The following is a 14,017-nucleotide window of genomic DNA, read 5'->3' as shown; positions in this document are numbered from 1 at the left end:
CCCTGGGCTTGATGACCAGCATTTCTACAAACAAAACAAAACAAAATAAAATACAAAAAAATTAAAAATTAAAAAAAAGGAGAGAGAGAGAGACCTTCCCAGAGGAAATGATTTGGGTGATAGTTACATAGATACACACATACGTACATAAACATTCCTGTGGAAATGATACCCAGACAATTTCCAGTTTCCTGGATAATATATATATCCATGAATAAAAAAAAATATATAATCATGGTAAATTGCTGAGAGAAATTTAAGAATGGAGATACAGCATGTTCATGAATAGGGAAATTTACTATCAAATAGATTTCTTTTTTCTGTTTGAAATGGGGTTTTGCTATGTTGCCCAGGCTGGTCTCACATTTATAGGCTCAAGTGATCCTTCTGCTTCAGCTTCTCAAGTGCTAGCACTACAGGCATGTACCATTGCATCTGGCTACATATTAAATTTATTTTAATCTGCCCAAAAGTTATACAAAGTTTCAAAGCAAATATAATCTAAATTTGATAAAATTTTTTGATTATTTTTATAACTTAATTAGGTGGCAGAAGGTTAAGAATAGTCAGAATATTTCTGAAGAAAAGGAGAGAGTTGAGACTGCATTTGGTAGATATCCTCAGATGTTAGGATTTATGAGTGGCTAATAATAATTAAGACAGCATATTATTCATGTAGAGATAGACAACTTGACTATGGAATGGAACATAAGCCTTAAAAAAGCAATGCAAGAATGAAACATACCCACTTACGCACTGTGGCTGTAAACCATTGTAATATCTAAGATTTTTTTCTCTTGCTCTAAGAACCAATTTTGTCTCTTGAGGATGATACCACCCTCAGTGAGAATGCATGTCCTATGGACATCTTATTTTTTTTATCGTGTTGTATTGCTAAATCCAATTTTCAATATTTCAACTTTTAACATGTTTGTAAACAATATTGGTCTATAGCCTCGCTGTACCCCCCCCCCCTGCAGTGTTATTTATATCCTGTAGTTTTATAGGCAAGTGGAAGCTGCTGGAGTGTTTTAATTATGTGAGTAATCACATTTCTTTTTTTCTTTTCTTCTTAAGAGAAAGACCTCCTTTAACAAATTGTGGAAAATAAACGGAAAAGGATAAAACTGGTGGCATGGGTTTTTAAAAGATGCTATTTTAATAGTATAGATATTAGTTAATGTGATAAAGTCAGTAAATATTTGGAAACAAACAAAAATTGATAATCCTGCGCATGTAGGAGGTAAGAGAGGAGAAACAGTCCAGGCTGACTCTTAAGCGTTTAGCCTTTGTTATAATTTGACTGTTAGCTTCAGCTATATTAATAAATTCCAAAACTAATTATTTCATTCAGCTAAATCTTGCTTTACATTACAGAATATGGCAAAGTTACTGTTCAAGAATTTATGAGCAAGCTCTCTGATACATTAACAATTCCAAAAGCTACAGGTGAGCTTTATATAATATTTATTTAATGTCCATATCTGGAAAGACAAGTGAGGTTTACATGTTAAAATAATAGGCTGAACAAAAAGAGCAATATTGGTGGTATCTCAATTCATGATTTAAAAATATATAATAACAAAAACATCATAGTACTGGCAAAGAAACTGACAACACAGACCAGTGGAATAGAATAGAGGACACAGAAATAACCCACACAGCTACAGACACCTTATTCTCAAAAAGGTACCAAAAACACATGTTAGAGAAAAGTCAGATTCTTTAATTAAATTCTGGGAAAGCTTGAGATCCAACTATAGATATGTAAAAGATTAAAACTATATCCCTATCCCTCACCCTATACAAAAAACATTTCAAAATGAATCAAAGGCCTAAATATAAGGTCTGAAGCTTTGAAACTGCTCGAAGAAAAGAAGGAAAATATTTCAAGATATTAGCATAGGCAATGGCTTTCTGAGAAAGACTTCTATAGCTCAGAAAATAACAGCAAGGATTGATAAATGGAATTTCATCAAATTTAAAAACTTTGCAAAGGAAATTTTTATGAAACAGTTAAGAGATAGCCTATAGAATGGGAGAAAATAATTTCCAGCTACTCTTCTGACAGAAGATTAATACCCAGAATATATTAAGAACTCAAAACACTTAACACCAGAAAACCCCAATAGCCCAATCAATAAATGGGCAAAGGAACTAAACAGATGCTTCTCAAAAGAAGTAGCAAAATGGCCAATAATTATATGAAAAACTGTTCAATATCTTTAGCAATCAGGAAAATGCAGATTGAGATTCCATCTCACCCTAGTCAGAATGGCAATCATCAAGAATAAAAATAAGCATTGGCAAGGATATGGGGAAAAAGGAACCCTGTACAATGTTGGTGGGAATTTAAACTAGTACAGCCACTATGGAAATCAGAATGGAGGTCCCTCAATGTATAAAAATGAAACTACTGTGTGATCCAGCTATACCACTCCTCAGGAATAATATCTAAAGGAATTAAAGTGAACATACTCTATAGATACCTACATATTTATGTTATCACAGCACAATTCAAGTTATAGAATATGTCTAGGTGCCTGTCAACAGATGAATGGATAAAGAAAATGTGGTGCATATACACAACAGAATATTAGCCATGAACAATAATAAAATCATGTCACTTGCAGAAAAAATAGATGAAAATGGAGAACATCATATTAAAGTAACCCAGACTCATAAAGACATTTTGCATGTTTACTCTCACATGTGGAATCTAGAGAGAAAAAGAATGACATGAAAGTAAAGGGAGGGGCTGGAATTGAGGCTCAGTGGTAGAGCACTTGCCTAGTATGTGTGAGGCACTTGGTTTGATCTGTAGTACCACATAAATATAAATAAAGAAAATAAATATATTGTGTCCATCTACAACTAAAAACATTAAAAAATTTTAAAAATAAAGTAAAGGGAGAAAAGAGGAAGGAGACCAGGGAGAGGGTGGAAATGATCAAAATATGTTATATGCTTGTATGAATATGCTGCCATGAAACCCATTATTCTGTATAATTAATATGCACTAATAAAGAAAAAACCAATACATAAATTAAATAATTAAAGCACAGGTAAATAAGAAATAATATGAAGGTAAAACAATCCAAGATTAGATTATATATAGCTTTTATTTGAATTATAAGGCAAATATTGCTAAACTTAACCAAATTTAAAATTGTAGGTAGTTTTACTTGATAATGCTAGAAAATTACTAGATTATGTATTATCTGAGATTATTCAATATTCATATTTGACTTCTGAGCTGATTAGAAATATAAATGGTTAGAAAATAATTTTTAAAACTTGGAGCTAAGGTTGTGGCTCAGTGGTAGAGCCCTTGCCTAGCATGTGTGAGGGCACTGGGTTCAATTCTTAGCACCACATATAAATAAATAAATAATAAATTAAATAAAGGTCCTTGTATCTTTAAAAAAGAACCATTATAAAAAAAGACTAACCTACTAGAATGGACTTTGATCAACATATTCCTATTGAATTCCCCTGAACACCACCATTCTATTTTCAGCTTCCATGATTTTAACATTTTTAGATTCCATCCAAGTGATATCATAGTACTTGTCTTTCTGTGTCTGATTTATTTCCCTAAGCATAACATCCTCTAGTTTCATCCATGTTATTACAAATGGCAGTATTTTCTTCTTTTTAAAAGCTGGATAGTATTCCATTATGTGTTATCACATTTTATTTTATTCATCTGTTGCATAAAATATGTGCAAAATCTGTAGGAGGAAAATGATGAAACACTCCTAAAAAACAAAAAAATTATATTGTACTTGTGTAGGTGTGTGTATTTGCATGTACTATGTATAATACAGGCAAAGTGAAGGTCAGAAAACAAAATAGGACAAACTATTTGCAATGTACTGTATATTGCAGGTGATAGGATGGTATTCTTACTCTGTAAGGTCCTTTTAAAAAGTGAAAAAATGAGACCAGAAATATATAAAAATATACAAAATATGTGCACATGTTATTCATTAAAATTATGTAAAATCCCATAACATATTTAAACATGTTCAATTTTACTTATAATAAGAAATATATAGATTAAAACTTAGATTGGCAAAAAATTTAAAAACTTGCAATGTATTCTCTTCGTTAGGTTGTAGGGGAAAAGGCATGTATATGTATATATTAGGATCTGTAAAATACTTCCATTCTTGGAAATTTGGCAATGTCTTACAAAAAAAAAAACTATATATGGATTTACTCTTTGGTGCAGCAAAACAATGTCACTTATACAAACTTATGCTGAAGATGTGCTCCAGAAATATGAAAATAAGGTTATTTTTAACCATATGATTTATTTTTATTTTTCGTTAGTCATACATGACAGAAGAAAATATTTTGACATATAATACATACATGGAATGTACATATATCAATCATATTGTCTATTCTATTCTGCTTCCCTTCCTATCCCCCCTACTCCTCCCCTCCTCTCCCATCCTTTCTCTTTATTCAATCTAATGTGACACACTTTTTTTTCTTTTTCTCATCACAACATCATATATGTATTCTGTATAACAATGAGGTTCTCCTTTCATCTTCCATGCAAATGGGATAGGGAGGAAGAGCATGAGAAGAAGACTACCACTAAGTAGGGAAGAGAGGTGGGAGGGAAAAAGAGGGAGAAGGGGATTTGCACGGAAGATGAAAATAAGGTTATTCATCACAACATTATTTGAAATTATAAAATAATTGAAAACAATGTATAAACATTAGAAATAAATTAAATAAAGTTTCTATATACAAATGGAGCATTATTGAACTATAATAAAAGAATGAGTAAACTGTGAACTGACATGGAAAACTTTCCAGAATAAGAGGAAAAAGCAAAACAAATGTATGTGTGCACACATGTGCGTGCATGTGTTTACCATATACTATCTTTTGTGAGGAAGATGGGAAAATAAGAAAAAATATATATGAGGAGATCAAAATGGTGAATCAGAGGAACCCACAGTGTCACAGCAAGTTCCTTGAGAGTGAATTAAAATAGCATTTGATTTGGTGGATTCTCATCACTGAGAGTCAATCAGGACATAGAATAGTGATTGGGACTCAGTCTGAGGAGAAACTCACAGTAGCTCTATCAGTCTGAGCAGTGAAGAAGAATAAAGGGCACTTCCATTTGAAATCGGAGTCTGATCTCTGAGATAAGGAGTGGGGTTGACAAGGGAGGGGAGAAACTGGTCAGGAAGAAACTCCCACCTTCCTTGAGCCCAGAAGTGACTGGAAGGTGGAGTGAAACTTCCATATATCTTTCTCCAGCACACAAAGAGGGACTCTCAGAAAGAGGGATGCTGTTCAACCCAGAACAGTCTATAGATGGAGCAGGTGAAGAAACTCCTTAGAAGACCTGTTAGATTTATATTCCCACCAATGGACACAACAACAAAGCCATTTTGAATGAGCCTGCCCATCCTTATCCTCCATTCCAGCAGAAATGGGCAGGCAGGAAAGGGACCAAATGCAGCATACAGAGTCACCTAACAAGTTTGACCAGCCTTATACTATTGACAGCAAATAGTATAAGATTTTCATCACAGAAAATTCCTCACAGTGGGAATTTTTACAATTGAAACCCAGAAGGAAAAAAAAGACTCTTTGCAAAAACTTCAGGAAGAAATCATCTGAGATATTTGGGACCATTTCTGCACCTGAGGTTGTTTTCTTCTTTGGCTTTGTTATCTCTATTGACTTCAGGGACTGTGGAAAAAACCAGGAGACACCAGAAATTGGGAAATGGGTTTCATTAAGTCAATCAGGTTAGTCTGGAATTTGCAATCCTTCTACCTCAGCCTCACAAGTCACTGGGGTTGCTGGAATTGGTGATCTTTAGGATATGGCTGTGAACTTTATCCTGGAAAGGTGGGCTTTGCTGGACACTTCTCAGAAGCAGCTCTACAGAGACGTTATACAGGAGTCTAAACTTTATTGGAAAAAACAACCAAAAAACCAGACCAATGAAGATATGTTTAAAAATACTAGGAGAAATTTAAGAAAGACAAATTTTAGGGAGACTGAACTTAATAAAGAAGGCAGTGAACATGGAGAAATCTTCAGCTAAACTCTAGATCATATTGTGAATAGTATAACTTTTCCTGTAGCAAAACCCAGTGGAAGCTGTGTATGTGGAGAAATCCTCATTGGTTATTCATCACTAAACATGCTCCTCAGACCTTACACTGGACACAAACCATATGAATTTCAGGAACATGGAAAGAACCAGTATAAATGTCAAGAATATGGAAAAGCTATTAGTTATACAGAAGCATGGCAGGACTCACACTGGAGGGAAACACCATGAATATAATCAATGTGGGCCAGTCTTAACTCATCACAATTCCTTTCAAATACATGAAGGGACTCATACTTGACAGAAACCATATGTATGTATGCATTGTGGTAATGCCTTCATTGACAATAGTACCCTTCAATACCATGAAAGGATTCACAGTGGCAGAAAACCCTATGGAAGCAAGGAGTGTGGGAAAGCCTTTAGTTGTCTCAGAAACTTGAGAAGATATAAACAAACTCGTAGTGGAAAGAAACCCTATAGATATAAGCAATGTGAACAAAACCTTCCTTGAGTCATTTGTGAAGACATGAAGAAACTCAACAGCAGACAAAAACCTTACATATGTAAGAAAAGTGGGGAAGCCTTTTGTTTTCCTTGTTCCCTTGGAAAATGTGGAATAACTCACAATGAAGAAAACCTTTTATATGTATGGATTGTGGGAAAGCCTTAAGTTACTCTAGTTCCTTTTGCAGACATAAAAGAACTCACCCTGGAGAGATCTCCTCTATTTGTGAACCAAGTGACAAAGCATTCAGTTGTTTCAGTTTTCTTAAATTACTTGAAAGAATTCATGCTGAAGAGAAAAACCTAGTATGAAAGTAATGTGAGAAAGCCCTTAGTATTTACAGTTCCTTTCAAAATCATGGAAGAACTCATGCTGGAGAGAAGCCCTATGTATGTAGAAGTGTGAAAAACATTCAGTGAAACCAGTTGGACATAAAAGAACTTACACTGGAGAGAAACCCTATAAATGTAAGAATTGTGGGAAAGCCTTCAGTGATTCTAGTTCCTGTCACAGACATAATATAACACACACTAGGAGAAACCCTATGTATGTGAACAATGTGGAAAAAAAATATTTAGTTGTTTTTATTCTCTTAAATTACATGAAAGAAGTCACACTAGAGAAATTCTATATATGTAAGCAGTGTGGGAAAGATTTTGGTTATAAATACAGTTCCTTTTGAGACCAACTCATACTGGAATGAAATCCTATATATGTAAACAGTGTGAGAAAGCCTTTAGTTATTCTAGTTTTTAAAACATGGAAGTATTCATGCCAGAATAAACCCAATGTATGTGTGCAATGAAGGAAAGCCTTTAGCTCTTCCTTTTCCCTTCAGGATCATGAAGGAACTCACACTGGAGATAAACCCTATGTATACAAGGAGTGTGGAAAAGCATTCAGTTGATGCAGTCATGTTCTCAGTCATCAAAGAACACACTGGAGAGAAACCCTATGTATGTAAGCAATGTGAAAAAGCCTTTTGTTCTTCCATTGATATTAACACACATGAAAAAAATGTGGGAGAAATCCCATGTATATAAGTAAAGTAGGAAAGCCTTCATTCAATCCAGCAATGTTCTCATAGATGAAAGAATTGGAAAGTAACTCTGACTAAAGAATGTGGTAAGACTTAATAAGCACATGAACTTTCTGTCAAACATGAACAGTGGAGAGAACTCATATTAATGTAAAGCCTGTGGGAATGCCTTCAGTCATCTTTGTTCAGTATACATATAAATGAACATAGTATAGAGGAAAGCATGGAATAGAAGAGATGTACAAAAACCTTCAGGTGACCCACATGAAAGATTTTTCACAAATTCAAAAGCATGTGAATGTGGAAAATACAAGAAAGTTTTTAATAGTTTTGATGTCCTCTGAAAAGTCCTTAGGTACTGGAGTTCTATACAGGAAGAGCTTGATACAAAATAAATTTGTTAGAATACTCCAGAAAATGCACTACCTGAAGGAAGTGTTGTAGTCTACTGTGTTCATAAAAAATCAGAACCTCTATTGATAATTATTATATTAACTGATTGATATTAACTAATACCTAATGTTTTCTATCCACATTTTTTCTCTTTCATCTTTACTTCAATCCCCTCTTCTGCATTCATTTTACTCTTTCCCATTTTAATATATGCCACTCTTCCCTCCTCTGCCCTTTTTCTTTCTTCTTTTCCTTTTTTCCTATTTTTACCCCATTCAACTGAGTATGCAATCATTAGTGATTAATCTTTTCAGACTCTTCTTTATTATCCCTCACCATATTTCTTCCTGGTTAATATAGTTGTAGAGATCATTAGTAATTACATTTGTAGTATAAGTTGATACTCCTCTCTCAAGGAGGCATTAGGGGTTAATATTAACACTCTGATTACACTGATCAAATGTGTTGAAGCTCCAATACAGGATGTATTATAGAGATAACTACTCACCAAAGACACAAGAGGAAGAGGAATCCATTTCAACAGATTGACATTTCTAGGTCCTCTGGAAACATGAGGAAAATAGACAACAAAATATCCAAAAATTTATGTTCCCTCAATAACTGAATCCACAGATATTGATGGGGTCAAATTCAAGAAATATTATAAAAATTTATTACCAAATGGTTAATGAACTAAAAGAAGATCAAAGAAATGAACTAAGAGAGAAAATACAGTATGTGAAAGAACATTTAAATAAATGATCAAAAGGAACCAAACAGAAATCTTGGAAATAAAAGACACAACAAATAAAATTAAAATTCAGGGGCTGGGTGTGTGGCTCAGGCGGTAGCGCACTTGCCTGGCATGCGTGCGGCCCGGGTTCGATCCTCAGCACCACATACAAACGGGGATGTTGTGTCCACCAAAAACTGAAAAAATAAATAAAAATTCTCTCTCTCTCTCTCTCTAAAAAAAAATCAGTTGGAAGTCTTATCAATTGATTGGGATTGTAGAAAACAAAACTTCAGGCATTAAAGACAGGGTATATTAATTTGAACAATGATCAGCAGTAAAGAAAACAAATGATCAGAATATACAAGAACTCTGGGATAACCTTAAGAGACCAAACTTAAGAATCTTTGGAATCAAAGAGAGAACTGAGATATAGGCTAATAATTTTAATAGCCTTTTAAGTTAAATAATAGGAGAAAAATTTCCAAACTTTGGGAATGAGATGGAAATCCAAATACAGGATGCATATTTAACCCAAATAGACATAATTAAAATCTCTAAAATACAGAAAAGGATCGAATTTTAAAGAGTCTCAATAGAAAAACTTCAATTCACATTTAGAGTCAAGCCAAGAATTACTTCTGATTTTTTTTTTGATACCAGAAATTGAACCCAAGGGTGCTTAATTACTGAGCCACATCCCCAACACTTTTTATATTTTATTTTGAGACAGGGTCCTGCTGAGTTGCTTAGGGCCTTGCCAAGTTGCTGAGGCTGACTTTGAACTTGTGATCCTCCTGCCTCAACTTTCTGACTTGCTAGAATTGCAGGTGTATACCACTGTTCTTGGCCTACTTCTGATTTCTAAGCATGAATTCTAAAAACCTAGGAGAACTTGGAACAATGTGTTCCAAGACAACAACTCCCAGCCAAGATTGTTATATCCAACAAAGCTATTGTTCAGAATCAAAGAAGAAATAAAAACCTTTCAAGATAAGCAGAAACTAAAAGAATTGGTGATTACTAAGCTAGCACTGTAAAGAACACTTGGACAAATACTACACACAGAAGAAATTAGAAACAAACTTGAGAGCTAATGAATGGACAATTCTCATTAGATGAACAGCTAAAGGAAATGAGCAGTAGGACCAAATTAAACATTAGAAATAAATCAAAATGGCAGAAATTAATAAGTATCTGTCTATAACAACACTGAATATAAATGCTTTTAACTCTTCAGTTAAAGACAGACTGGAAGAATACATTTTAAAAAAAGACCCAACTATGTGTTGTCTGCAAGAGACCCATCTTAGAAGCAAAGACAGCCATAGGCTGAAAATGAAAGGATGGAAAACAATATTCCATGCAAATGGAGCCTGAATACAAATGGGAATAGCTACTCTGTAGGTGACAAAGCAGACTTCAAGACAAAATTAATCTTAAGAGCAAAGAAGGTCATTTTATACTGCTTAAGGGAACAATCCAAAAAGAAGATGTATTGATAGTAAATATTTATATTCCCAATATTGGTGCACCTAATTGCATAAAACAAATACTTTTTGATATAAATACTTTGAGAGACCCCAATACAATACTAGGTGATTTGAACACATTTGTCTTACAAATAGATGAGTCATGCAGACATACAGAAGAACTAAAAACTACTATAAATCAAAACACTTCAGAACTAAAAACTACTATAAATCAAATGGTCCTAAACAGAATTATAAAATAATTCATACAAAATGGCCTTTTAAATTTTCTTCTCAGATCCACATGGAACCTTCTCCAAAACTGACCAATTTTAGGTCATAGAGCAAGTCTTATCAAATACAAAAAAGATATAATCCATTTTAGATCATAATAGAATGAAAGTAGAAATCAACTAAAATCAAAGCAACTTTATAGCCACTACAAAAGCTTATGGAGACAGAACAATACAGTTTTGAACAATGAGTAGATAAAAAAAAATGAAGAGAAAAATTTTTAAAAAATCCTAGAAACAAACAAGAATAGTGATACAAAGTACCAAAATTTCTGGGACACTATGATGGCAGTTCTAAGAGGAAAGTTTATAGCATTGAGAAATTATTTTTTAAAAAGGAAAAATATCCCAAATAAACTAAAGTTACATCTCCAGTGCACCATTATCAAGTGGAGTTCATCTCAGGGATGCAAGGTTGTTTCAACGTATGGAAATCAATAAATGTAATTCATCACATCAATAGACTTAAAGACAAGAATCACATGATTATCTCAATAGATGCAGAAAAAAGCATTTGACAAAATGCATCATCCATTCATGCTCAAAACATAAAGACCTAAAAAGCAAGCAAGCAAATAAAACCTCAAACCATAATAACAGCAAAAAAAAAAAAAAAACAATCAAACAAACCCAAAACACACACACACACACACAAAAATTAAAAATTAAAAAAAACAAAAGAAATAAGCAGATAAGTGGGCAAATTAACTAAACAGACATTTCTTAAAGGAAAATATATGAAAAAAAATTTCAACATCTTTAACAATCAGGAAAATACAGATTTCATCTCACTGAGATTTCCTCTCACTCCAGTTGGAATGACAATCATCAAAAATACAAATAACAATAAATTCTGAGGAGGATTCAGGGAAAAAGGTAGATTCATACATTGTCAGTGGGAGTGCAAATTTGTATACCACTATGACAATCAGAATAAAAATTCCTCAAAAACCTAGGAATGAGGTACACTCATACATCATTGATAGGACTGAAAATTGGTGCAACCACTCTGGAAAGCAGTATGAAGATTCCTCAGAAAATTTGGAATGGAGCCATCATTTGATCCAGTTATCCCACTCCTCAGTTTAAAAAGTCCTCAGGACTTAAAATCAGCATACTACAGTGATGCAGCCATATCAATGTTTATAACAATTCAATGCACAATAGCTAACCTATGGAACCAACCTAGGTGTCCTTCAACAGATGAATGGATTAAAAAATGTGCAATATATACACAATGGAACATTATTCAACCTTAAAGAAGAATGAAATTATGACATTTGCTGGTAAATGGATGGAGATGAAGAATATCATGCTAAGTGAAATAAGCCAATCCCAAAGAACCAAAGGCCAGATGTTCTCTCTGATATGCAGATGCTAATTCTCAATAGGGTGGTGGGCTAGGGAAAAATAGAAGTACTTTGCATTAGGCAGAGGGGAGTGAAGGGAGGTGAGAGTGTATGGGGGTAGGAAGGATAATAATAATGACATTTTTATAATGTATGTGAATATATGATTACATAACCAGTGTCATTCTAAATCATGTACAACCCAAAGAATGGGAAGTTATTCTCCACTTATGTATGATGTGTCAAAATTCATTCTACTGTCATGTATACCTAATTAGAACAAATTTAAAAAATACGTAAGGTAAACCACCACCACCACCACCACCGCCACTAATAACAACAACAAAAAGGCATAGGAATGGAATCAGCATATGACCCAGCAATTCTACTTCTTGGTGCTGATACAAAAGAATTATTAGTACTGTGATACAAGTATAACAATGTTTATAGCTGTGTAATTCACAATAGCTAAGTTATGGAACCAGACTAGGTATCCATCATCAGGTGATTGAATAAAGAAAAATGTGATACACACACACACACACTCTCTCTCTCTCTCTCTCTCTCTCTCTCTCTCTCTCTCTCTCACACACACACACACACACACACACACACACACACATACAATGGAGTACTACTCAGCTATAAAGAAGAATGAAATTGTGGCATTTGGTAGTAAATAGATGGAATGGGAGAATATGTTATTAAGTGAAATAAACTAGACTCAGAAAGTCAAAGATTTTATATTTTTTTCTTGCTAGTGAGTAAGGTAGGGCTTTAAAAGAGATGAAGGCTTGTCCAAACAATAACAACAACCACAACTACAACCACAAAAATGCAAAACAATGCAGGAGTCCATCTAAAAAGGCTCTTAATGGCTGAAGTTAGAACAATTTGAATAATAAAATGAATATTGCTATAATTGAATTATAAGTCAGGGAATAAAATAAATGTACACAAGTCTAAACTTTAATAAATAAAAATCAAATAAATAAGCAAATGGGGGAGAAATTATAGTTCTTTTTTACAGTAGAATTCCATGAGTAAACATGTAAGTTAAAGAAAAATAGAGCATCACTATTGGGCTGAAGCAATAATAATCATATTGCTGCAGAGAAGAACCACTGATTGATACTAAAATTAGTGGGTGATAATTTGAGGAGAAATAGGATTTTTTTGGTTAAAGCTATCTCCCCCAAGATATTTATTAACTACAAAAGGAAGGAAAGCATTAGAGTAGAGGAGAAATAGAGCAGAAACCACCTTAACCAAGTGATCAAGGTCAGCATCGCCAAAAGTAAGGCACTATATCCACATCATGAACCCTATAATAACAGGAAATGAAAACATGAGTGTGAGAAATATTTCCTTAACTCAAAGTTAAAAAGCTACCTTCTTTGTTTTTCTTTTATAGTTTTAGGTTTTACAAGTCCATTGTATTTTTTGTATCTGGTACAAAGTAGGAATTGAAGCTTATTTTATTGGGCATATGGATTATATAATTCTAGCATCATTTGTTGAAAAGACAATCCTTTTTAAATTAATTTATTTATTTAATATTTATTTTTTAGTTGTAACTGGACACAATACCTTTATTTTATTTATCTTTATGTGGTCCTGAGCATTGAACCAGGGCTTTGCACGTGCTAGGTGAGCACTCTATTGCTGAGCCACAACCCCAGCCCAATTCTTTTTTTTCATTTACTAGTCTTTACAACTTTACAGAATTCAGTTTGCAGTTTGTGTGTGTATTTTTTTCTTAAACAGACTCATTGTGATATTATTTACATAATATGCAATTTATCCATTTAAAATATGCAATTCAGTGACTATTAGTATATTCATATAATGTGCATCCACCAACAAAATCAATTTTAGAATATTTTCATTACCCCCCACCCCCACCAAAGAATCCTATAGTCCTTACCAGTTAAAAAGTCTTAAGAGTGTTAGCTTTTATATGTATGTCTTCAATACATTTTGAGATAATTTCTGTATGTGATAGGAGATAGATGGTCCAGCTTCATTCTTTTACATGTGGATATTGAGTTGTCTCAGAACCACTTGTTGTTTTTTTTTCCCCTTTGACTTATTTTGGCTGCCTTGTTAAAAAACATTGGCCAGGCCTGGGGA

The 14,017-nt window shown here is 33.5% G+C and overlaps 1 protein-coding gene across 1 annotated transcript in view; it reads left to right on the top strand.

The window, feature by feature from the left end:
- Positions 1-14,017, top strand: part of LOC144255880 (EF-hand calcium-binding domain-containing protein 13-like) — a 162,866-nt gene that overhangs the window by 114,066 nt on the left and 34,783 nt on the right. The window contains 1 exon segment of the mRNA XM_077800932.1: positions 1,378-1,496. Within this exon segment, the coding sequence (XP_077657058.1) occupies positions 1,378-1,496 (119 nt within the window).

The sequence above is a fragment of the Urocitellus parryii genome, chromosome 1 (assembly GCF_045843805.1).
Source record: "Urocitellus parryii isolate mUroPar1 chromosome 1, mUroPar1.hap1, whole genome shotgun sequence".
Taxonomy (NCBI): domain Eukaryota; kingdom Metazoa; phylum Chordata; class Mammalia; order Rodentia; family Sciuridae; genus Urocitellus; species Urocitellus parryii.
The sequence above is the reverse complement of the archived record's forward strand: the minus strand, read 5'-3'. Positions and strand labels throughout refer to the sequence as shown.